This window comes from Salvelinus sp. IW2-2015, linkage group LG20, assembly GCF_002910315.2.
Source record: "Salvelinus sp. IW2-2015 linkage group LG20, ASM291031v2, whole genome shotgun sequence".
NCBI classification, from domain to species: domain Eukaryota; kingdom Metazoa; phylum Chordata; class Actinopteri; order Salmoniformes; family Salmonidae; genus Salvelinus; species Salvelinus sp. IW2-2015.
Window position 1 is genome coordinate 10766322 of NC_036860.1, and position 23789 is coordinate 10790110.

The 23789-nt window shown below is 41.8% G+C and overlaps 1 protein-coding gene across 1 annotated transcript in view; it reads right to left on the bottom strand.

The window, feature by feature from the left end:
- Positions 1 to 22106, bottom strand: part of scn4ab (sodium channel, voltage-gated, type IV, alpha, b) — a 34797-nt gene extending 12691 nt beyond the window's left edge. Inside the window, exons 1-15 of the mRNA XM_024011897.3 lie at positions 21942 to 22106; positions 15929 to 16115; positions 15574 to 15711; positions 15126 to 15244; positions 12932 to 13021; positions 12663 to 12791; positions 10839 to 10930; positions 10170 to 10454; positions 6876 to 6939; positions 6551 to 6692; positions 6154 to 6339; positions 4784 to 4877; positions 4120 to 4358; positions 3741 to 3914; positions 98 to 454 (exon numbers count right to left, since the gene is read on the bottom strand). Of these exons, the coding sequence (XP_023867665.1) occupies positions 98 to 454; positions 3741 to 3914; positions 4120 to 4358; positions 4784 to 4877; positions 6154 to 6339; positions 6551 to 6692; positions 6876 to 6939; positions 10170 to 10454; positions 10839 to 10930; positions 12663 to 12791; positions 12932 to 13021; positions 15126 to 15244; positions 15574 to 15711; positions 15929 to 16115; positions 21942 to 22039 (2394 nt within the window). The 5' untranslated portion in view covers positions 22040 to 22106. The remainder of the gene's footprint in view (positions 1 to 97; positions 455 to 3740; positions 3915 to 4119; positions 4359 to 4783; positions 4878 to 6153; positions 6340 to 6550; positions 6693 to 6875; positions 6940 to 10169; positions 10455 to 10838; positions 10931 to 12662; positions 12792 to 12931; positions 13022 to 15125; positions 15245 to 15573; positions 15712 to 15928; positions 16116 to 21941) is intronic.
- Between the last annotated feature and the right edge of the window lie 1683 nt (positions 22107 to 23789).

Sequence of the window (23789 nt, forward strand, 5' to 3'; positions counted from 1 at the left end):
TTACACCTTTGGAGTAATCCATTAACTAACTAAACACCAAAATACTTCAATGACCACCATCCAGTGCCCACATCCCATGGTTCAATGCATCACTCACCACTAGTTTACAGATGACCATGGCCATCATGATGAAGACGAGACTAACGCCCTGTCCGGCCACCTCCATGCAATCCCACATGGTCTCGATCCACTCTCCGCACAGCACCCGGAAGATGATGAGAAAAGAGTGGAAGAAGTCATGCATGTGCCAGCGGGGCAGCATGCAGTCCAAGGAGATCTTGCAGACACACTCTTTGTAGCTCTTGCCGAAGAGCTGCATGCCCCCCACGGCAAACATGAAGACGATGATGGCCAGGACCAGAGTGATGTTAACCAGGGTGCCCACTGAATTACCGATGATCTTGATTGTCATGTTGAGTGTGGGCCAGGATTTGGTCAGCTTGAAAACACGCATCTGCCCCCAAAACAACCAGAGACATTATTAGGTTACATAGGGCTGGTTTCCCAGCTTTAAAAAATGTAAACAAAACTTGATTTTCCATTGAGCTGTGTCCTGGACACTGGCCCAATAAATAGGTTTGCAGAGTTAGTATCACTTTACTTGTGCCTAATGTGATGTTAATCTTGCACAGGGTTGCAAAGGGAGGGTATATTACTCGTAACTTTGAAAGTTTACAAGTAAACTACCAATATTTATGTAACTTTCTAGTGAATTTTTAAAATATCTAATGAGATCTATTTGATCTAAAATCTAATCATCTTTTGGGGTACTTGAGATTATCACAGGTGTCCGGAATTGTATATGGCCCTCTGTGTGGCTTTATCACATGTCAAAAACGATTTAATGAACAAAAATATAAACGCATCATGTAGTGCTGGTCCCATGTTTCATGAGGTTAAATAAGATTCCAGAAATGTTCCATACGCACAAAAAGCTTATTTCGCTCAGATTTTGTGCCCAAACCGGTTTACATCCCTTTTAGAAAGTACTACTCCTTTGCCAAGATAATCCATCCACCTGGCAGGTGTGGCATATCAAGAAGCTGATTAAACAGCATGATAATTACACAGGTGCACCTTGTGCTGGGGTAAATAAAAGGCCACTCTAAAATGTGCAGTTTTGTCACACAACGCCACAGATGTCTCAAGTTTTCACAGAGCATGCAATTGGCATATTGACTGCAGGAATGTCCACCAGAGCTGTTGCCAGAGAATTTAATGTTAATTTCTCTACCATAAACCACCTCCGATGTCATTTTAGAGAATTTAGCAGTATGTCCAACCAGCCTCACAACCACAGACCATGTGTAACCACGCAAGCCCAGGACCTCCACATGCTGCTTCTTCACCTGCGAGATGGTCTGAGGCCACCCGAAGAGCTGATGAAACTGAGGAGGAATTTCTGTCTGTAATAAAGCCCTTTTGGGCCTCATTTATTTATTTCAATGGACTGATTTCCTTATATGAACTGTCACTCAGTAAAATCGTTGAAATTGTTGCATGTTGCATTTATATATTTTTGGTATTTATAAAATAATCAAATAAAATTATTTTATTATAAAAAATGGAATGACAAAGCTGCAAAATATTATCCTAAATATAAACCATCAACTTAGTGAATACAACTGATGTTTAATATGAGGGTTTCACAGCATGACATACAGTTGAAGTCGGAAATTTACATACACCTTAGCCAAATACATTTAAACTCAGTTTTTCACAATTCCTGACATTTAATCAGAGTAAAAATTCCCTGTCTTAGGTCAGTATTTTAAGAATGTGAAATGTCAGAATAATAGTAGAGAGAATGATTTATTTAAGCTTTTATTTCTTTCATCACATTCCCAGTGGGTCAGACGTTTACATACACTCAATTAGTATTTGGTAGCATTGCCTTTCAATTGTTTAACTTGGGTCAAACGTTTCAGGTAGCCTTCCACAAGCTTCCCACAATAAGTTGGGTGAATTTTGGCCCATTSCTCCTGACAGAGCTGGTGTAACTRAGTCAGGTTTGTAGGCCTCCTTGCTCGCACACGCTTTTTCAGTTCTGMMCACAAATTTTCTATAGGATTGAGGTCAGGGCTTTGTGATGGCCACTCCAATACYTTGACTTTGTTGTCCTTAAGCCATTTTGCCACAACTTTGGAAGTATGCTTGGGGTCATTGTCCATTTGGAAGACCCATTTGCGACCAAGCTTTAACTTCCTGACTGATGTCTTGAGATGTTGCTTCAATATATCCACATAATTTTCCTGCCTCATGATGCCATCTATTTTGTGACGTGCACCAGTCCCTCCTGCAGCAAAGCACCACCACAACATGATGCTGCCACCCCCGTCCTTCACAGTTGGGATGGTGTTCTTCGGCTTGCAAGCCTCCCCCTTTTCCCTCCAAACATAATGATGGTCCTTATGGCCAAACAGTTCTATTTTTGTTTCATCAGACCAGAGGACATTTCTCCAAAACGTACGATCTTTGTCCCCATGTGCAGTTGCAAACCGTAGTCTGGCTTTTTTATGGAGGTTTTGGAGCAGGGGCTTCTTCCTTGCTGAGCGGCCTTTCAGGTTATGTCGATTAAAGGACTCGTTTTACTGTGGATATAGATACTTTTGTACCTGATTCCTCGAGCATCTTCACAGGGTCCTTTGCTGTTGTTCTGGGATTGATTTGCACTTTTTGCACCGAAGTACGTTCATCTCTAGGAGCCAGAACGCGTCTCCTTCCTGAGCGGTATGATGGCTGTGTGGTCCCATGGTGTTTATACTTGAGTACTATTGTTTGTACAGATGAACGTGGTACCTTCAGGCATTTGGAGGTCTTGGTTGATTTCTTTTGATTTTCCCATGATGTCAAGCAAAGAGGCACTGAGTTTGAAGGTAGGCCTTGATAAAACATCCAAAGGTACACCTCCAATTGACTCAAATTATGTAAATTAGCCTATCAGAAGCTTCTAAAGCCATGACATCATTTTCTGGAATTTTTCAAGCTGTTTAAAGGCACAGTCAACATAGTGTATGTAAACTTCTGATCAACTGGAATTGTGATACAGTGAATTTTAAGTGAAATAATCTGTCTGTAAACAATTGTTGGACAAATTACTTGTGTCATGCACAAAGTAGATGTCCTAACCGACTTGCCAAAACTATAGTTTGCTAACAAGACATTTGTGGAGTGGTTGAAAAACAAGTTTTAATGACTCCAACCTAATTGTAAATACATTTCCGACTTCAACTGTTTGTTTAAAAAATATTTTCACACCTATTTATTTGACCATGTCAATACATAGTGTTTTACAATGTCTTTATCGTAAATGTTGTAGAGTTAAACTGATGGCAGTTGTGAAAAAAAGTCAATAGTTGGAAGAGTTGCAGAGTTGATAAAAAATAATGCCATTGTTGATTAGATGCTTCTTTCATTAGGCTATTTTCTATTAAACCATATAGTCTATCCACTAAAAACTCAAGGACAATATGGACACAGATATACAACATCAATAATATGAATACATAATATACAAGTTATTCAAGTATAAATGACCGAAGTTACCACAGATTGCCATAGATGACCTGCTAATTACGCAAATTACAGAAGATTCCGGTAACTTTGGTAAATTACCCAGTAGTTTTCAACCCTACTCTTGTAACTAGTTTATGAAAATGTATTGACCGATCATGATTGATTCTCACTGCACAGTTACACTGAGAGAGTTAGATCTAAATTGTGGGTGGAGGGACCCTCACCAGACGGAAGGAGCGAAGCACGTAAAGACCCTCGACGTCGGCCAGACACAGCTCCATCAGGCTGATTGTCACAATGATGCTGTCGAAGATGTTCCCCCCGACCTGGAAGTAGTAGTACGGATCCATGGCGATGAGCTTCAGCACCATCTCTGCTGTGAAGATTCCCGTGAAGACCTGTAAAAGAGATGAGAGGGGGTTGGCCTAGTGAATTATTTTGAAAACTGTGCCATGTGTAGATATGTCGATTCTCATGGTTTCTGCTTGCACTGTAAACCTGTGTTTTTAACATGATCATTTTGAGAGAGAGATTTCTAAGGTACCCCTATCATGGCAAGAGAAGAGGTAAAGTGGAAGAGCATCATTAAGGAAGGTAACTCACCAAGTTCCCCACACTCAGCACTTCTTCAAACTGTGGTGTCATGGGGTAGTGCTCCATGGCCAAGAACATGATGTTGAGTACAGTGCAGATGGTGATGAACAAGTCCATGAATGGGTCCATCACTATGAAGTACATCCACTTCTTGAAAGTCACCCAGGGCACACAGCAGTTCCATTTCAGGAAGACGTCTGAACACTTGTACCAGCAAGGCGGACAAGGCCTCAGTTCCTTCTCCAAATCTGTTGGAATGAGGGTAAAGGAGGAGGGTGTTAACATCAGAGTACATTTTGTGAGTTTTTGTTATTTTGTACATTTTGTTCATGATAAGGATTTTTTATGGGTTCATGATTTGTTTTCAACCTTTATTTATTGTTTGCAGCACCTAAAGTTTAAACGTGTAAGGCTGTGGGTTGTAGGTCTTATAGCTGAAGCAGCTGAAACAATGGGTCATCAGTGCATTCGATGGGAAACGTTGATGATGAAACTGCATAACTCATAAAAGGATATAAAAGAAGCCCTTGCTCTAACACAGTAGCCAATTAGAACACAGGTATGGGTGGATATCGCGATAACAGTCCTAAACATCACATTCCAGTCCCACACATGGATTCCTTAGGACATTTCATTTCTCGTATACAGATCCATTGCGATTTGTGACAGTTACCGTCCATGGCATCTTGGCTGTAGACACTGGGTGTCTTCTTCTGAAGGCCTGCTCCTTCCAGCTGGTCCTTACTCCCCTTGGGTACACTGGCCCTCTTCAACACAACAGCAGACAGTAGAACAAAGAGAAACAAGACAAACATCACCAGGCGCATAGCAACACACTTTAAAAAAAATTGTTTGTTTAACCCCCTTATTTTCTCCACAATTTCAATCTTGTCTCATCGCTGCAAACTCCCCAACGGGCTCGGGAGGCAAAGGTCAAGTCATGCGTCCTCTGAAACATGACCCGCCAAACCGCGCTTCTTAACACTCGACCGCTTAACCTGGAAGCCAGCCACACCAATATGTCAGAGGAAAGACTGTTTACTTGATGACTGAGATCAGCCTGCAGTCGCCCAGCTTGCCACAAGGAGTCACTAGAGCGCAATGAGCCAAGTAAAGCCCTCCTGGCCAAACCCTCCCCTAACCCAGACGACACTGGGCCGCCCTATAGGACACGGCCAGTTGTGATACAGCCCGGTATCGAACACGGGTCTGTAGTGATGCTTCTAGCACTGCGATGCAGTGCCTTAGACCGCTGTGCCACTCAGGAGGCCAGCAACCCACTTTTTCAGAGCCAAACCGAGCCTAACCAATCCAAGCTGTACTGAGTAGGTTATGTATTCATTGGTTATGCATTCATCATAGTTGCTGAAACTATCCTGAAAAGGAATAAACAATATGAATAAACAATATCCGAGCCAGCACAGTTTGTTTCAGGTCGGCACATTAGTGTGAAAAAGGTCATAAGATCAAGAGCACAGCAACCCATCTGAGCCATGCGGCTCACCTCCTGGTCTGCCAGGACCTTATCTGCATTGGCTCTGACCATGATGCCTCCATTGGAGTCCTTTAAAGCCTCGCCGTCCTTATCAAGGCTGGAGGAAGTACACACCTCATCATCAGCAACCTCTTAATCTGCCTTTTCATCTTTCTCTTTCTTAGATGTTCTACTGGACGGTGACGTCTGACTGCCAGCAATTTCAGTGTGCTCATGGTGTTCATGATGCCTGTCAGTCAAATAATCAGTCAATCATTGACCAGAATCAAGCAAACTAAGGACGAGAACGGCCAACATGAGAAGTAATCTGCAAATGAACACTTAGAATGATTACTAGGTATTTTTTGTATTCATCCAGTTCGTCAGACATTTTAATCTAGAGTTGAATCGACTAACTAAATCTTACTCTTTCAGCCATCATCTGATCAAAGAGAGCAATTCATTGTTTGATTGGATTTATATATAGGGCCTTTCTTCCTGGATGCTCAAAGCGCTTCACATACATAGTAAGTTGATCACACCTCTTTGACCTCCGCTTCTCTCCGTACCTTCAGCTGCACCATGATCATGGCGTACTCCTCCTCCTTCTCCTTGGCCTCGGCCATGGTGGCCTCGTTCTGCTCAGCATGCGCTATGGCCACCACAGCTAGGATCAGGTTGATCAGGTAGAACGAGCACAGGAAGATCACCACCACAAAGAAAATCATGTAGGTTTTCCCGGCTGAGCGAAGAGTCTATGGGTAAGAGGGGAAAAACGGCCAGTTAACTCACCAGTAAACCGATATTCTGATATTATGTATCAATATCCCTGATGAGACATAAGATTGCAATCTCTCAAATTCAAACCTGGTCTACCGGCTGATGTTACAGATGTAGATTTCAGGAAATATCAGGAGCAAATACATCTCTATGTCGTTGTCATCGAAGCACATGATGTAAACGCACCAGCTGGAGTAGATTTTCCCAGAAGTCCTGTGTCATGAGCTGAATTAGGGCAAGGTAGGCCCATCCAAAACTGTCGTAGTTTGTGTATCCATAGTTGGGATTCCCTCCGGCCTTCATACACGTGTATCCTTCAGGACATATTCTGTCAAAATGCCAATGAAGTGGCACAACAAATTGAATAGGACTTATGGTCTTCAGCATTCAAAGACATGTTGTATTTGAACTATGTTGAAATTCTTTGCACCATATATTGCATTATCAACAGAGAAAAGGTACGATTATAAAGCTACCCATATGCTCAACTCTGATATCCCAAAAAACCTACCCAGCATCAGAAGCGTTTCCACAAAGAAGAGGGTCTAACATTCCAGGAAGGAAGTAATGGTTCGCTGGAGGAAAACAGAGAAGGGACCTCCATTAGAGAGGGCATCAATTTGATATACAGTGCATTCGAAAATATTCAGCCTCTTTCACTTTTTCCACATTTTATTACTTTACCGCCTTATTCTAAAATGCATTAAATAGTGTTTTTCCCTCATCAATCTACACACACTGCCCCATAATGACAAAGCAAAACAGGTTTTTAGATTTTTCTTTGGCTAATTATAATTTAAAAAAAACATAAATATGACAGTTACATAAGTATTCAGACACTTTACTTTATTGAAGCCCCTTTAGCAGCAATTACAGCCTTGAGTCTATGACGCCACAAGCTTGGTACACCTGTATTTGGGGAGTTTCTCCCATTCTTCTCTACAGATCTGCATCACATCCGGCCGTGATTGGGAGTACCATAGGGCGGCGCACAAATGGCCCAGCATCGTCCGGGTTTGGCCGTCATTGTAAATAAGAATTTGTTCTTAAACTGGCTTGCCTAGTTAAATAAAGGTTAAATGAATAAATTAAATTAAAAAAGAAAGATCCTCTCAAGCTCTGTCAGGTTGGATGGGGAGCTGCACATCTATTTTCAGATCTCTCCAGAGATGTTCGATCATGTTCAAGTCCGGGCTCTGGCTGGGCCACTCAAGGACATTCAGAGACTTGTCCCAAACCCACTCCTGCATTGTCTTAGCTGTGTGCTTATGGTCATTGTCCTGTTGGAAGGTGAACCTTCGCCACAGTCTGGGGTTCTGAGCGCTCTGGAGCAGGTTTTCATTAAGGATCTCTCTGTACTTTGCTCCGTTCATATTTGCCTCAATCCTGACTAGTCTCCCAGTCCCTGCCACTGATAAACACCCCCACAACATGATGCTGCCACCACCATGCTTCATCTTAGGGACGGTGCCAGGTGTGACGCTTGGCATTCAGGCCAAAGAGTTTAATCTTGGTTTCATCAGACCAGAACATCTTGTTTCTCATGGTCTGAGAGTCTTTAGGTGCCCTTTGGCAAACTACAAGCGGGCTGTCATGTGCCTTCTACTGAGGAGTGGTTTCTGTCTGGCCACTCTACCATAATAGCCTGATTGGTGGAGTGCTGCAGAGATGGTTGTCTTTCTTGAAGGTTCTCCCATCTCCACAGTGGAACTCTGGAGCTCTGTGTGAGTGATCATCAAATTCTTGATCACCTCCCTGACCAGGGCCCTTCTCACCTGATTGCTCAATTTGGCCGGGCGGCCAGCTCTAGGAAGAGTCTTGGTGATTCCAAACTTCTTCCATTTAAGAATGATGAAGGCCACTGTTCTTGGGGACCTTCAATGCTGCAGAAATGTTTTGCTACCCTTCCCCAGATCTGTGCCTCGATACAATCCTGTCTCGGAGCTCTAAGGACAACTCCTTCGACCTCATTGCTTGGTTTTTGCTCTGACATGCACTGTCAATTGTGGAACCTTACATAGACAGATGAGTGCCTTTCCAAATCACGTTCAATCAATTGAATTTACCACAGGTGGACTCCAATCAAGTTGTAAAACCATCTCAAGGATGATCAATGGAAACAGGATACACCTGAGCTCAATTTCAAGTCTCATAGCAAAGGGTCTGAATACTTATGTAAATAAGGTATGTCTGTTTTTTCCAAAAATGTCAAGAAACCTGTTTTCGCTTTGTCATTATGTGTCACGACTTCCACCGAGGTCGGTCCCTCTCCTTGTTCGGGCGGCGTTCGGCGGTCGACGTCACCGGTCTTCTAGCCATCGCCGCTCCACCTTTCATTTTCCTTTTGTTTTGTTTTTCCGCACACCTGGTTCACATTCCCTCATCAGACTGAATGTATATTACCCTCTGTTCCCCCCATGTCTGTGTGTGGAATTGTTTGTTGTTACGTGTATGTGCACGTCAGACTGGTTTGCGCCGGGTTATGTCAACCCGTATTTGTTTCGTTTTCTTAGTGCCGTGTGTTTGTTTACCTTATTAAAGGGCTCCGTTTGCTACCCAATTATGCTCACCTGCGCCTGACTTCCTTGCAGCCAGTTACGCACACACTACATTATGGGTTATTGTGTGTAGATTTCTGAAAAATTTGTATTTATTTAATACATTTTAGGTAACAAAATGTAGAAAAAGTCAAGGGGTCTGAATACTTTCCGAAGGCAGTGTACTTATATAAATGTATGTTTTTTACATATTTATATAGTTATTATATACAGTAATATCATATAGTACTGTGACAAAATCCCAACTAATAAATTTAACCTTTCTGGCGTAGGCAGACACCTCGACAACATTCGGTGAAATTGCAGAGCGACAAATTCAAAATACAGAAATAGTCATAATAAACATTCATAAAAATACAAGTGTTATACATCGGCTTAAAGATTAACTTCTTGTTAATCCAGCCACTTTGTCAGATTTCAAAAAGGCTGATTATCCATGTGATTATCTGAGGACAGCGCCATGCTTACAAAAGCATACAAACATTTTCCAACCAGGTAGAGGAGTCACGAAAGTCAGAAATAGCGATAAAATGAATCACTTACCTTTGAAGATCTTTATCTGGTTGCAGTCACAAGAGTCCCAGCTACACAATACATGTTTGTTTTGTTCGATAAAGTCCCTCTTTATATCCCAAAAACTCTGTTTTGTTGGCGCGTTTTGTTCAGTAATCCACTGGCTCAAAGGCGGTCAAAACATGCAGACGAATACATCCTACTAGTACCGGTAAAGTTCGTCAAAACATGTCAAACAATGTTTATAATTAATCCTCAGGTTGTCAATTGTCTAAATAATCAATAATATTTCAACCGGACAATAGCGTATTCAATAGAAAGGAAAAACAACGAAGGGCGCGCACTAAGCACAAACCAGCACTGCATGATTCTACAGTCCACTGAGAGAAAGGTCTCATTCTTCTTCATTTTTCAGAAAACAAGCCTGAAACAATGTCTAAAGACTAACCCATTAGATACTCTAGGCATTCAATTGAAAACTACCCACATCAAAAAAATCCCACTTCCTGGATGGATTTTCCTCAGGTTTTCGCCTGCCATATCAGTTCTGTTATACTCACAGACATTATTTTAACAGTTTTGGAAACTTTAGAGAGTTTTCTATCCCAATCCACCAATTATATACATACTGTAAGTGCCATGATAAATTCCCAATTAATATAATAGAATGGTTCATTAGGCCATTATCAACTCCCCTTCCACAAATCAATGTGCCATCAAAAGCCTGTCAATACCTTTATCGTTGATGTATGCCTTGAAGTCCCAGGTGCTGTTGCCGGTGCTTGCGCCATTGTAGCCCATAACGTCATTAAAACCATTAGCCATAGTGATGTTGCCCATGTAGGTGGAGTTGAAATGCCATTCACCAGGGGGCCAGTGAACACACTTCTGCTTCAGGGTTCCCATGAACATTTGCAGGCCGATCATAGCGAACACAGCCAGGCAGAACACTGTTAGGATCATCACATCAGCCAGCTTCTTCACTGACATGATCAGAGTCCCCACAATGGTCTTCAGACCTTAAAATAAATACAAAATAAACATTCAAATAATCTGTGACCTGTAAACTATTTGTTGAAGAATGAATAACACGACGTTGAGAATATTTGAGTGTGCTTGATATCCTTGTTCTCTGTATGTCGTAATTAACAACCTTTTTTTTGATTGTGTACCTTGCAGGGCATTGTGCTTATAATATAATAACAGATGCCATTTACCAGAGGCTTTTATCCAAGGTGACTTACAGTAGAGGGCTGTAATACAAACCAAAACAACCCTCTGGTTGCTTGCACCGTACACTTACCATCTGAGCTACACTGGACCCAAAGCAGGTGTTCAAAAGCAAGTGGTGCAGTAAACAAAGACACCCCAGTGGGATTTGGACCTTCTTATGTGACACGTACCGGGAATTAGAGTGATTAATTTAAGGGCTCGGAGTACACGGAACATCCTGAAGACAGACACGTTGCCCAGGTCAACAAACTCTGTGAGGTACCTGCCGAGCACAAAACATAACAACACAACCGCACATTAGAATGGAGGAGTTGACAGTTGATGCGTTAGTTGAACAAAAATCTGTTCCGTTTCATGGACTTTTAATCATCTACACTTAATTCAATACCATTGGCTCAGTTGTTATTCTAACATGGAGGATCAGAGGGTTGCTATGGTAAAATATATGGTTTAGCGGAGGATATATTTAGCTCAGGGCAACTATCGACTTCTAGAGCCAAATGGCAGTGTTATTTGTAAGCCGACGGCAGAAGGCAAGAGTGTGACTGGACCAGTAAGACACCATATGTGGAGATTTAGTTATGAAGTGGCATACGTCATGATGTGGATGTGACTCACACGCAAAAGTTTCACTGTTTGAAGAAGGATGACACTTACAAAAATACATTTGAAAGGAACAATCTGTTTCATATTTTGATAGTAGGATCCTTAACCCACTTATATGGACAKCCTACCAGGAACAGTGGGTTAACTGCCTTGTTCAGGGGCGGAACAACCTGATTTTTACCTTTTCAGCATGGGGATTGGATCCAGCAGCCTTTCGGTTACTGGCCCAACACTCTAACCGCTAGGCTACCTGCCGTACATGGCTGAAAYTAGCCGGATGAACTTTATGGTGTTACTTTTCATCGGGGCTCCAAGGCCATATACAGTACAGTATCTGCCCCTCATATACAGTACTCTGTCTGCCACTCATAAGTCAGAGTGCAGCAATTTGGAGCACCACAGACCTTTAGTCACTTGGTACTGGGACAAAGAAAGACGGGGAAGGAGGTGAACACCTAGAAATAGACCCGGAGTGTGGTGTGTGACCTTCCTTTGCAAGTGTACAAATATTTTCATTCAATGAGGCTCCATGATAAAGCGAGGCAGGTAGTGTAGAAGGGAATTATGGAGAGAGGAAGAGTGAGAGAGAGGGATGGAGAGATATATGTTATATTTTAGTCATTTAGCAGATGCTCTTACCCAGAGCGATTTACCATTAGTACTCCTTAGCCAAACAAAATAAAACATAGCTGCTTAAAAGAAAAGGAAATAAATGCAAGCTTTGCTATGTTTACTAAAGACTAGTCAATCTGAGTCACAGAGTTCACACTTTTAGCAAACTTCTGACCTTGGACAAGACACGGTGCAGGGAACATGCCCACAATAATGACAGGGAAGTGTCATGGTTGCAGAGAGTTCCATTTCAATCCAGTCAATTCGGGAAATGGATTGACATTCCATTCATGAATTAAACTTTTCCCAATATTTCGACATTGGTGAATACTGAATTTCACCTAATTTCCTGAATTGCCTGAGTTGAAATAGGACTCAACCTAAGGTGAGTGTACAGGTGTGAGGATCGGAGGCAGAGGGGACAAGTTCTTTCTAGGTGTTTTTCACCGGGTAAAGTTGTATTCTAGGTGGATTTGACCAGGTCGTGGACGTGGATGAGGAAGTAATCATCGTATTTGATGTAGTAGACAGAGGGTTTAGAGCGAGAGTACATGGGGTGCTGGGGCCTGGGGGAAGGAGAGGTAAGGAGCAGACATGGCCAGGGTCAAACTCATTAAGCGATGTCCTTTGACCTTCCTGACCTTTGACCTTACTTCTTCACTCATGCACACAGACACACAAAGAAACACACGAATAGACACACACTCTAAATACCTGTCCCTGTGTCTAATGTTACTGGGCTGACAACTGACAGCAATCACTCTCCCAGTACTCACGTCATGCTGATCAAAATGAAATCCAGCCAGTTCCATGGATCTCGAAAGTATGTGAAATCTCCAACACAGAAGCCACTGGACAACACTTTAATTGTTGCCTCAACGGTATAGATACCAGTGAAAACATATCTGCAATACAAAAAGAGGGGGAGAGAGAGAAGCTTTATAAAATAGCTTTAGGTGAAATTTTGTGGTGGTCAAAATCACTCTCAATAATGTTATAGTTTTCACAAAGCATTAATAATCTCCTATGTAGGTTTGAAACTTACTCAACAGTTTTACTCCATGCCGGAGGGTCACTCATCGTCATAAACGCACAGTTGGACATGACTGTCAACATGATGAGCATGCTAAACAAAGTACCCACATTAAGGAAATAACATGGAGTTACAATGGTATTCAAATCTAATTATATGAACCAATTTAATTAGTCCATTTTTTAAAGAACATTTTATTTTATTTATATCTTCTGATTCATATGAATATAGTAATCAGTAGTGGCTAATGGGCAACATACTTGATAATAAAAATCTTTAATAATAATAAAATCACATTTAAAAAATCATTACCATTTTCCATATGGATCGAACGGCGGCTTCTGATAAGAGTAGGGGGAGAGGTATGTTTACTCATCAACAATTCATGGTGTACCGAAATTGAAAACATCTCGAGCTCCTGTTCACCCAACCTGGAGTTTCTGATGCTAAAACCCATTTTAATTAGATCAATGTTGTATGTTGTAACTGTTGCCAAATAATGACATTACCAAATATAGCTAAGGATGTGTGAGTAGGGTGACTCGCCTAGCGGGTCTCAAACCCACCAGCACCAATGATGAACACCCTAGCCACTGTCTCAATAAGGGATATCTCTAGGGAATGTCCAGAAGAAACCCTAAACCCTCCTCTCTATGCACTTATGTAGATCAGAAAGAACTTAATATGCGTAAGCAATAGGGTGAATGCACTTTGAAGTAAATCTCAGCTCTGTTAAAAGTACACTCAAGAAAAACGTTCATAGATCATAGTGATTCAGGAGTATCCTTAAAACAGGTTAATATGCCCCACCAACATCAGACAACTAAGCCCTTAAATTTTGAAATAAGTACACTACTGGTCAAAAGTTTTATAATACCTATTCACTCAGTGTTTCTTTATTTATTTAGGCTATTTTCTACATTGTAGGATAATAGCGAAGACTTCAAAACTATGAAATAACACATGGAATCATGTGGTAAACAAAAAAGTCTTAAACAAATCAATTTGAGATTCTTCAAATAGCTACCCTTTGCCTCGATGACAGCTTTGCACACTCTTGGCATTCTCTCAACCAGCATCATGAGGTAGTCACCTGGAATGCAGTTCAATTAACAGGTGTGCCTTCTTAAAAGTACATTTGTGGAATTTCTTTCCTTGTGTTGTGACAAGGTTGGGGGGGGGTTTCAGAAGATAGCCCTATTTGGTAAAAGACCATGTCCTTATTATGGCAAGAACAGCTCAAATAAGCAAAGATAAATGACAGTCCATCATTACTTTAAGACATGAAGGTCAGTCAATCCGGAACATGCAAAGTGCAATCGCAAAAACCATCAAGTGCTATGATGAAACTGGCTCTCATCAGGACCGCCACAGGAATGGAAGACCCAGAGTTACCTTTGCTGCAGAGGATAAGTTCATTAGAGTTACCAGCCTCAGAAATTGCAGCCCAAATAAATGCTTCACAGAGTTCAAGTAACAGACACATCTCAACATCAACTGTTCAGAGGAGACTGTGTGAATCAGGCCTTCATGGTCTTATTGCTGCAAAGAAACCACTACTAAAGGACACCAATGGAGTCCAAATTTGAGATTCTTTAGTCAATTTTTTTGTCAACAACCCCTCCTCCACCCACAGGGGTGTGTTCTCAGCCCTCTACAGTACTCCCTGTTCACACACGACTGTGTGGCTTTGCACAACACCAATTCGCAATGCCAATGTCCTCTTCAAATACTACTGCTGCACCATCGAGAGCATCCTGACCGGTTGCATCACAGCCTGATACAGGATTCTCTCCATCCATGAGTGCAAGGCCTGACATCGAATAGTGAAGATGGCCTAGTGCTCCCACCCATCCAGGACACCTACTTGAAACGGTAATGAGGAACTCCAGCAGCGTCATCAAGGACCCCGCACACCCCAGCCACGAGCTGTTCACTCCCTTACTGTCGGGCACATGGTATCAGAGCATGAGGTCTGATACCAACAGGCTCAGATACAGTTTCTATCTACAGGCCATCAGACTGCTGAACACTTGAACTGGACTGACCACCTGCTCTGATTCTCCTCACCTTAGCACACATGCACACATGCACACGCACGCACACACTATACTAGCACACTTCTTTGACTCTGAACATGCAGCAGGATGCTAAGTTATATTTATTTATCATGTTGATCCGTGAGGTACTTGTATTGAAAAGATATGAATGCATGAGAATTTTGATGGATCCTCTCCTGAGAATACTGAAGGGAGTCAGAATGTAGCAGGCAGGCTCAGCATTGAATCTGAAGATTGTGTTCCCTTTGGTGATGACAATAAAGGTCTGAAAAACAAGAAGTAAAGATTAGTGAAGAAGTATTTGAAGTCCAATATTATCTTTACTTTAATTGAATGTATTCATGTTTGTCTCAAGGATATTAGCAAAAAAGAGTTTGCATGAGTCATGTATTTCGATACATCAGTTATTGTTGTAATCAGAGAGCATTTACCCTCTGAATAATAACAATATAATAATATTATTTGGAATGTGTAAGTCTGTCAAAATACACATCTAATTTGAGCTTATTGTACAGGAAATAACTTTGTGATAATGTCTGGTTCTGTGGACACTCAGTCCTCAGGCTACTAAGGGACAGGGGCTGCAGTGCTCACTTTGTGTGATTTGTAGAAAGGATCCAGTTCCTCCAGGGGCGTGTTGAACAGCTCAGGTGGCGGGTCTCCGTAGATGAACGGCAGGATCTTGCCGGCCTCCAGGTAGACGGCTGGCTTTGGCAGGTCCTGCTCTGCCACCTCCGAAGAAGGTTAAAAAAAATATGATTACTAACACGTTACCATTTCTTACTAGCACTGATTTTGCGGATAGCAGCTATTTTAAAAGAACGTTTTACTTGCAATGGCTTGACTGTGATATGTGATCATTTGAACTACCTTATTTGAATCCACTGATTGTAAAGTCACTCTGGAATCTGGATAAGTGTCTGCTAAATGACTAAAATGTTAAATGTACCTCAATGTTCAGGGTCTTTTGTCTCTTCTGCTCCTTTGCTTCCTCGGCCATCCGCCTATCAATCTCCGCCAGCGACTCAAGGGTGAAGTGGCGGAACACTTCGGTGCCTGTGGGAGGGAGCAGGGCGACCATCTTGGCATTCTGCTGGGTGAGAGATGCAACCACACTGGGGTCTCTCAGCAGTGGGCTGTGAGTTGGAGGGATGGATCAGGAAGATGAAAAGATTTAGACACGAAAATGGAAGTTTAAAAAAATACATCTTTAAAATGCATTATTTAAAACAACATGTTTTGGCATATTGTTTCATAAGGGAATTTTATGGAGAGGGACAATTACACAGAGAAATGATTGGGTGAGGACACTGTGCAGCAGCTTCAGCTGAAATGTGAACTCAGACATGTGGGTCCTTTTCATGCATTCATCTGCACTTTTACAACAAGCCATGAAACCACTTCACAGAATCCTCTTCCCCTTTTGTCAATGGAAACTCCTTTCCATTGACAATACGACTTCTAAATAAAACTATTTTGAGAAAAACCAAGGCACTGTGGCTGGGGATACTACTTCACCGCCAAAGTCTAAGCGTAGCTAAGCGTAGACCTAAAAAGTTCAAGCCCCTTGGGTGCTGCCATATAGTTACATTAGAAGTGCCCATCCAAGAATGCTCAAGCTCATTGGCCACGGATAAAATTACATCAAATAGCATTATATGTACAGTAGCTAGAGTTGCAAAGGGTCGGAAACTTTCCGGTAAATTTCCATGGGATGTTAAGCCCGGGAATTTGGGGAATTTTGCTTAAATTCATCAAAAAAGTTTGCATATAACAATGAACCTTTTTTGTTGGATACACATAAGGCAATTCTAGGTATTGTTGCTATCCCCAATTCAATGGAACTGCAACCCTCTGCATGCACAGTGCATTGATCCATCACATGTGCGGTGCACTCTTCCATCACATGTACAGCTGATTCTCAAGATCTTGCACACTAAGGAGATGCTATTTAGCCCACGCTAGTACACTGTCTGAGCCAAGGACTACATGCTTTCTGGTAAGTTTTGATTACAATACTGGGTGGGGTGAATATATTTTATATGACATACATGATTTTGTGTTAAGTAGTAAATAGTAGCTTACAACAAAGTGTGTTTAAATCATTTCCAACTTGTTAACAATTTCATCTAGTTAGTTTTTGCTACCATGTGGGTTTTATCTCGCTTGAGCCTGCTAACTGAGGAGTGTTAATTAAACTGTTTCCATACATGTTTCATTTTAAAACATATCTTACAAAGGAGTTGTTTAATCTAGCTGCATAACTACTTATCTGTACATGGAATTGTATTTATTTATTTTTTACTAATTTTTTCCTAGTCTTTATGGGAAAGTGCCATATCTGATGTGTGGAGACATTTCACTGCAGCTACTGTAGAAAGGAAAAGCTGTGTACATTTGTGTAATGAACACGAGGGGAGACAGAGTGCTGGTTTCAAGCGCAGGGCACAGCAGGTGTTTATTGCAAAGGACCACAGGAGGAGGCAGGTAGCTGGGTCCAGTGACAGGCAGAAGGTCATGCACAGGGGGTCCAAAAGGGCAACAGTACAGGCAGGGAGAAGGCTAGTAACGTAGTCCGGGAGATCAGGCAATAGGTAGATAACAGGAAATCCGGCTACAGTACAGGCAGGGAATAGGCAAAAGGCGTCGTTACTGAGGCAGGCAAAAACTATCATACGCGAGAGTAAATCACGGGAAAAACAGAGCTCTGAAAGACGTGTGTCACAAAACAAATACCTCACAGTGATGGGGTGCAAAGAACTGAACTAAATAGTGTGTGGTCATGACATACAGGTGTGTGAACAGGTGATTAGAATTCAGGTGATTGGGATCTGGGGAGTGAGCTGCGTTCAGGGGATCTAGGTGTTTGAGGGTGTGAGTTAGAAGCAGATGTTACAATTTTCACATACAGTGCCAAATCACATGTGAAGAATGCAACAAAGATGCAGAATCCTCTGGCCAAGTGCGTAAAGTTTCCTCAGCGCTCACAACAAGCAACCTCGGACAAAAGTCCCTCTACTTATTTTAGAGGTGAAAATGATGAATCAGACACCTTATCGATAGCAACAGCTCATGGTCCTCCTGGAATCAGAAGTTTTTTTGACTCAATGGAGGAACGTAGTCAGAGAAATGCTGATGAATGTCTTGCTCGAGCTGTATATGCAACTGGTTCACCTCTGATGCTCACAGGCAATGTGTATTAGAAGAGATTTCTTAATGTTCTTCGCCCAGCATACACCCCTCCAACCAGACATGCTTTATCTACTCATTTGCTGGATGCAGAGTTCAACAGAGTTCAAGTAAAGGTCAAGCAAAGCATAGTGAAAGCAGACTGTATTGCAATCATCTCTGATGGGTGGTCGAATGTTCATGGGCAAGGAATAATTAACTACATCATCTCCACCCCTCAAACAGTATTCTACAAGAGCACAGACACAGGGACAACAGACACACTGGTCTCTACATTACAGATGAGCTGAAGGCAGCCATCAATGACCTTGGACCACAGAAGGTATTTGCACTGGTGACTGACAATGCTGCGAACATGAAGGCTGCTTGGTCTAAAGTGGAGGAGTCCTACCCTCACATCACACCCATTGGCTGTGCTGCTCATGCATTGAATCTGCTCCTCAAGGACATGGCACTACAAAAATGGATACACTCTACAAGAGAGCCAAGGAAATAGTTAGGTGTGTGAAGGATCGTCAAGTAATAGCAGCAATCTACCTCACCAAGCAAAGTGAGAAGAATAAGAGCAACACATTGAAGCTGCCCAGCAACACCCATTGGGGTGGTCTTGTCATCATGTTTGACAGTCTCCTGGTGGGGAAGGAGTCTCTCCAAGAAATGGCCATATCACAGTCTGCCGATATGGACAGCCCCATCAAAAGGATCCTCCTGGATGATGTATTTTGGGAGAGAGTGGTAAGCAGCCTGCAACTCCTGAAACCTACAGCAGTAGCCATTGCACTGATTGAGGGAGACAATGCCATCCATTCTGATGTTCAGACTCTGCTTGCAGATGTAAGAGAAGAAATCCATACAGCCCTGCCCACTTCACTGTGGCTCCAAGCAGAGGAAACTGCAGTTCTGAAATACATCAAAAAGCGTGAAGACTTCTGCCTGAAGCCCATACACGCCGCAGCGTACATGTTGGTCCCTAAGTATGTTGGCAAGAGCATCCTGTCTGATGCAGAGATCAACAAGGCCTATGGTCTCATCACTACCGTGTCTCGCCACCTTGGCCTGGATGAGGGCAAGGTTCTTGACAGTCTGGCGAGGTACACTTCCAAGCAAGTGCTTTGGGATGGAGATGCAATTTCACAGTCGTGCCAACATATATCATCAGCCATCTGGTGGAAGGGACTTTGTGGATCTGAGGCTCTTTCCCCTGTTGCCTCCACCATCCTCCAAATCCCACCAACATCAGCCGCCTCAGAGCGCAACTGGTCCTTGTTTGGGAACACACACCCCAAAGCACCCAACAGGATGACCAATACAAGGGTTGAAAGATTGGTGGCCATCCGGGCAAATTTTAGTATTTTTGAGGTTGACAACAAGCCATCCTCAACAGGGTTGGAAAGTGACAGTGAAGATGAGGCCTCAGAGTTTGATGTTCAAGAGGTGGACATCGAGGAGGTCCAGGGAGAAGACATGGAAGCCTGAGAGGAAGACATAATTTTACAGATGTATGTTGAAAATGTTTTTGGGAGATGCAATGGATCATTGGGGATCATTCCATTTTCCCTTTCTTTTGTCGTTCACTGAAACCATCCCATGTGAAGAGTCAACTCATTTAATTGAAGTTAAATTCGTAACTAAATTGATTTCTAAAATTTCTATTGGGAGGATTTAATAATTTGCCATTATGTCTACTTATGATAAGGTAAAAAGTTTATGCTTCTGTCTCCACATGATATGGTAAATATATCCAATGCAAAAAAAGATGTACATTTAAATGGTATTAATATTAATTTGCATATATTTTTGTTAATTCCCATATATTCCCGTTAATTCCAACGTAAAGTTTCCACCTCTGAATATTCCCCAAAATGTGCAACCCTAACAGTAGCTTTGACTGGACTGATCATGTCAACATCATACTTTCAAAATCTTAGCTAGAAGTCATCATCATGAATCAAGTCGACAATCTACTGGCAAATCCTTTTTAATCCTTGTCATATGAAGATAAATAATAAAGAGAAATTATAGATAAAATGTATCGGTGCTCATCGGCCATTGGACATAAACATTACACAACAAGTTGGAAATCGCAAATTCAACAGTGAGTGGTTTGGAAGGGGTCAGTGACAGTAGCTAACTCTGCAAGTATTGCAAAACAATCACTAGCCTGCCATTCACTGGAGTGGCTGTGTGGTCCTAAATCTGGTATTAAGGGGCTCTTTTCCAAGTTTAAAATTATAAACATTTAACATTGATCGTGCTGTCAATGAAGCATGATTTGTGTGCTCAAAACAACTGTTAACTGTGAAAACTTGACTTCAGTGAGTTCAAGACAAATGAAAAGTCGAGAATAAACAAGCTCCGACTGGGAAAATACGTTTTGAACGGTCATCCAAATCCGGCATCTTTATAGATTCAAGTGAGCACAGCACAAGAAGGTGAGTCCAATAATGTATTGTATGCTGCTGCATAAATTATGTACTGTAATATGCCAGAGAGATGCAGCTGCATAAACTATGTAATATGCCAGGGAGATATGTATACTGTAGTTAAGAAAGTAATACTAAGTGTCTGTTTTGCAGTAAGATGTTAGTAGCCCATGTGCCTCACCCTAATAGTTTGGTCTATTTACCATTCTTCATTTCTCCTACAGTTCTGCCTTGGTGGTGCATATGTAGCCTATAACCTGTTTTAGAAAAATGTAATCATCAAATATTGTAAGAGCTTTCATTGTCTGCTTATATGCCCCCTTTATTTATCCTACAGTTCTGACTTGGTGTACAGGGAGAACACTGTAAGAACGGCCCATGTTCTGAATTCTGTCACTGTACATTTCAAAAGTGCTAAACAAATAGTTATATTGACTATGTCCGTCCTAGCTCGCTCATTAATGTCTTAATCGAAATGACGGATTGCCTCTTATCCGCTTGTCATCCCCTTATGCCATAGTTTGTACATCTCAATTGTCATTAGAAGCTACATTTGGTTATTAAACAAGTCAGCCAAACCAGCTTTGTTTTTTTAAATGGCAGTAAATAAGGCTGAATGAACTGTTTTGCTGCCAGACAAGGCTCCGCTGATCGCCAAGTGTAGCAGTGGTAAGATGCTGGGAATGCTGTTAGGACAGCTTTATGTAGACCCTAACAGTTTGTGGGCACAGTTTGTCACTGTTATAGTGATGTGTTGTTTAGTGTTGTGTTGTGTAGTGGCTTTGCTGGCATGCATCACAGTTCAATTAATTATTTTGCCCCACCAAGATTGTACATGCTAAAATTGGCACTGATGCACGCACACACACACAGTAACCCTGGGTTACTGAACAACAAATTTAAAAAACAATAAGCTATGTTCCAGTTGATAATACCAGGAAATACACATTTGTATCATATAATTTCTCAAAACTTCCAGTTGCAATAGTTGCAAAATAACGTGTTAAAGATAAGTATTGACAAAATCCTGGATAAAATAATCACAATAGTATCTATGTAGATAAAATGTTACTTAGCACAACAAAACCTGGCGACTCTGGCTGAAACAATCAAACCCATTCCCTCTTGCATACAACCACCAATGTGGTCCATTCAATTTAGGATATTATGAGCAATTGAATTATGTTCCATTTTATTAAAGTTATTTTCTGAGCGTACCAACCATGTTGATAATTGAGCGCTGACTACCATCACATCTTTAAGGACAAACAGAGAACTTCTAACTCGCAACTTAACAGTGAGACTGTGAACCCCGATCACCACCCTCCTGAAATGTGTATATCCACTTACAGTAGACAAGGACATATTTTCAGGTCTTTAGCTTTCTTCCTCCGAAAGGTCCTGTGCCTCTCCCAGGCTTCCAGCAGTGTTATCTTTCGGGTCGGCATGAGGAGTCCTCCGCTATCCTTTCACACTACGGTTGTGTCTTTCTTTAACACACAGAGCAGTTCTGAAGGAACCCCTTTGCTGGCAGTCCCTTTTAAACTGCTGGATTAAGAGGAACGTTCCACCTCCAGCCTCATGTGGGTCGAACAAAGTTCCCATTTTTCTTGTTGCACGTCCGCCCCCATAGTCCAAGTTCTCTACCCGTTTTACCCATGGATGGGTCATAGCAGGGGCACAAGGACATTGTTCTACTGAATGGAGCCACTTCATGATGGATTGTTCTTAGAGAAATTAAGGCCAATGGATCACTGGGATACATTCAAGTCACTGAGCAGACACAATCTAGAATGTAAATAGTGAATTGTTGCAGAAAGCTTCCTATGTTATGGCTAGTTAAGTTGTCTTTAATGTTTATTACTACAATTACTATTACTGTTAATTGCAGCTGCAAGACTTATTTGACATGGCAACAAAATGTGTAGGAAATCTCAGTCTTATCTATTTCAAGGATAACTACATGTTCACGACCGCAGCACTTCGAGATGACCGTATGAAACCTAATTACAGAGCTGTCAGACTGTCCCATGTTGTCCACAACTCGAGGACAGTGATTTTGTTCTTAGATGGACTGTCCCTAATACTCCCTATCGACTTCACAAGGATGTGATTTCATCCACACAAGGGCTGTGCTCAGTGTAAAAGCCTGCCCTGCGCCAGGCTCAGCTTTGGATCACAGGAGGATTAGAGATCGGAATTGCAACACTATTGGACATGAGGGATTGCCTCGATGAGTTAAGTCAGACAGCTAATTATTTTATGCAGTTTGCATAGCTATAATGGCTGAAGATGTACTTGTTCTACAACATTTTTCTAATATTTGTTTTTATGTATAATCTTTAGACTACAGACTGATCATTTGATTATCTCCCCGAATATATTTACCAGTAAGCATGTTAGGAAGATAGCAATTGTGTGAGGTTAAATCCAAAGCCCCGAGTCTTTGCAGAAAACCTCAATAAAAAAATTCTGTCCCTCTGCAACAGAACATCAATAGTGTCCTTTCTTTAGCGGCCTCTTTGTTGTGGCTTTCTGGGATAGATCCAAGCATTCCTTAATCCCCCAATGCCACTGGTCAAGTTCCTGACTCATTATGGATGCATGGACAGAGGGAAAAAAATCCAGAAATATTGAGAGGCCTGAGACTTCCCAGAACTGACTGGACACTGCCTAATCAGTAAACCATTCAGAACATTCCTTATTCTCCTCAGCATGCTACTGGAAAGGGGAACCCTGGTTATCGAACACATTGTTATTGTTAGTTAAGAAGTTAAGAATTAAAATGGGCTTCCTTTACAGGAATAGGGCATGCCTTTAAATAGCAGAAAACAAATAATTCAGTCAACATTCATTCCGGCTTCAGACTGTGGTGACATCGTTTATATGAAACCATTAGACGCAGTTTATCATGGCGCACTAAGCTTTATTATGGGTTCAGTACACATCACCTCATTCTGTATCAGAAAGTCTGGCCCTCTCTTAAGTCTCGTAGATAAATGGACTGTTCTATTTTTGTTTATAAAGCCCTCTTGTGCAAACTTCTGCCATACCTGACTTCATTGTTAAATTACAGACATACGAGTCACCAGACCCGATCACAGGGATGGTTAACTCTGGAGATTCCTTCGGTCTTCACTGAGTTAGGTACAGTAGATCTGTGTTTAGTTTTTGTTGCATCTTACTTGTGTAATGATC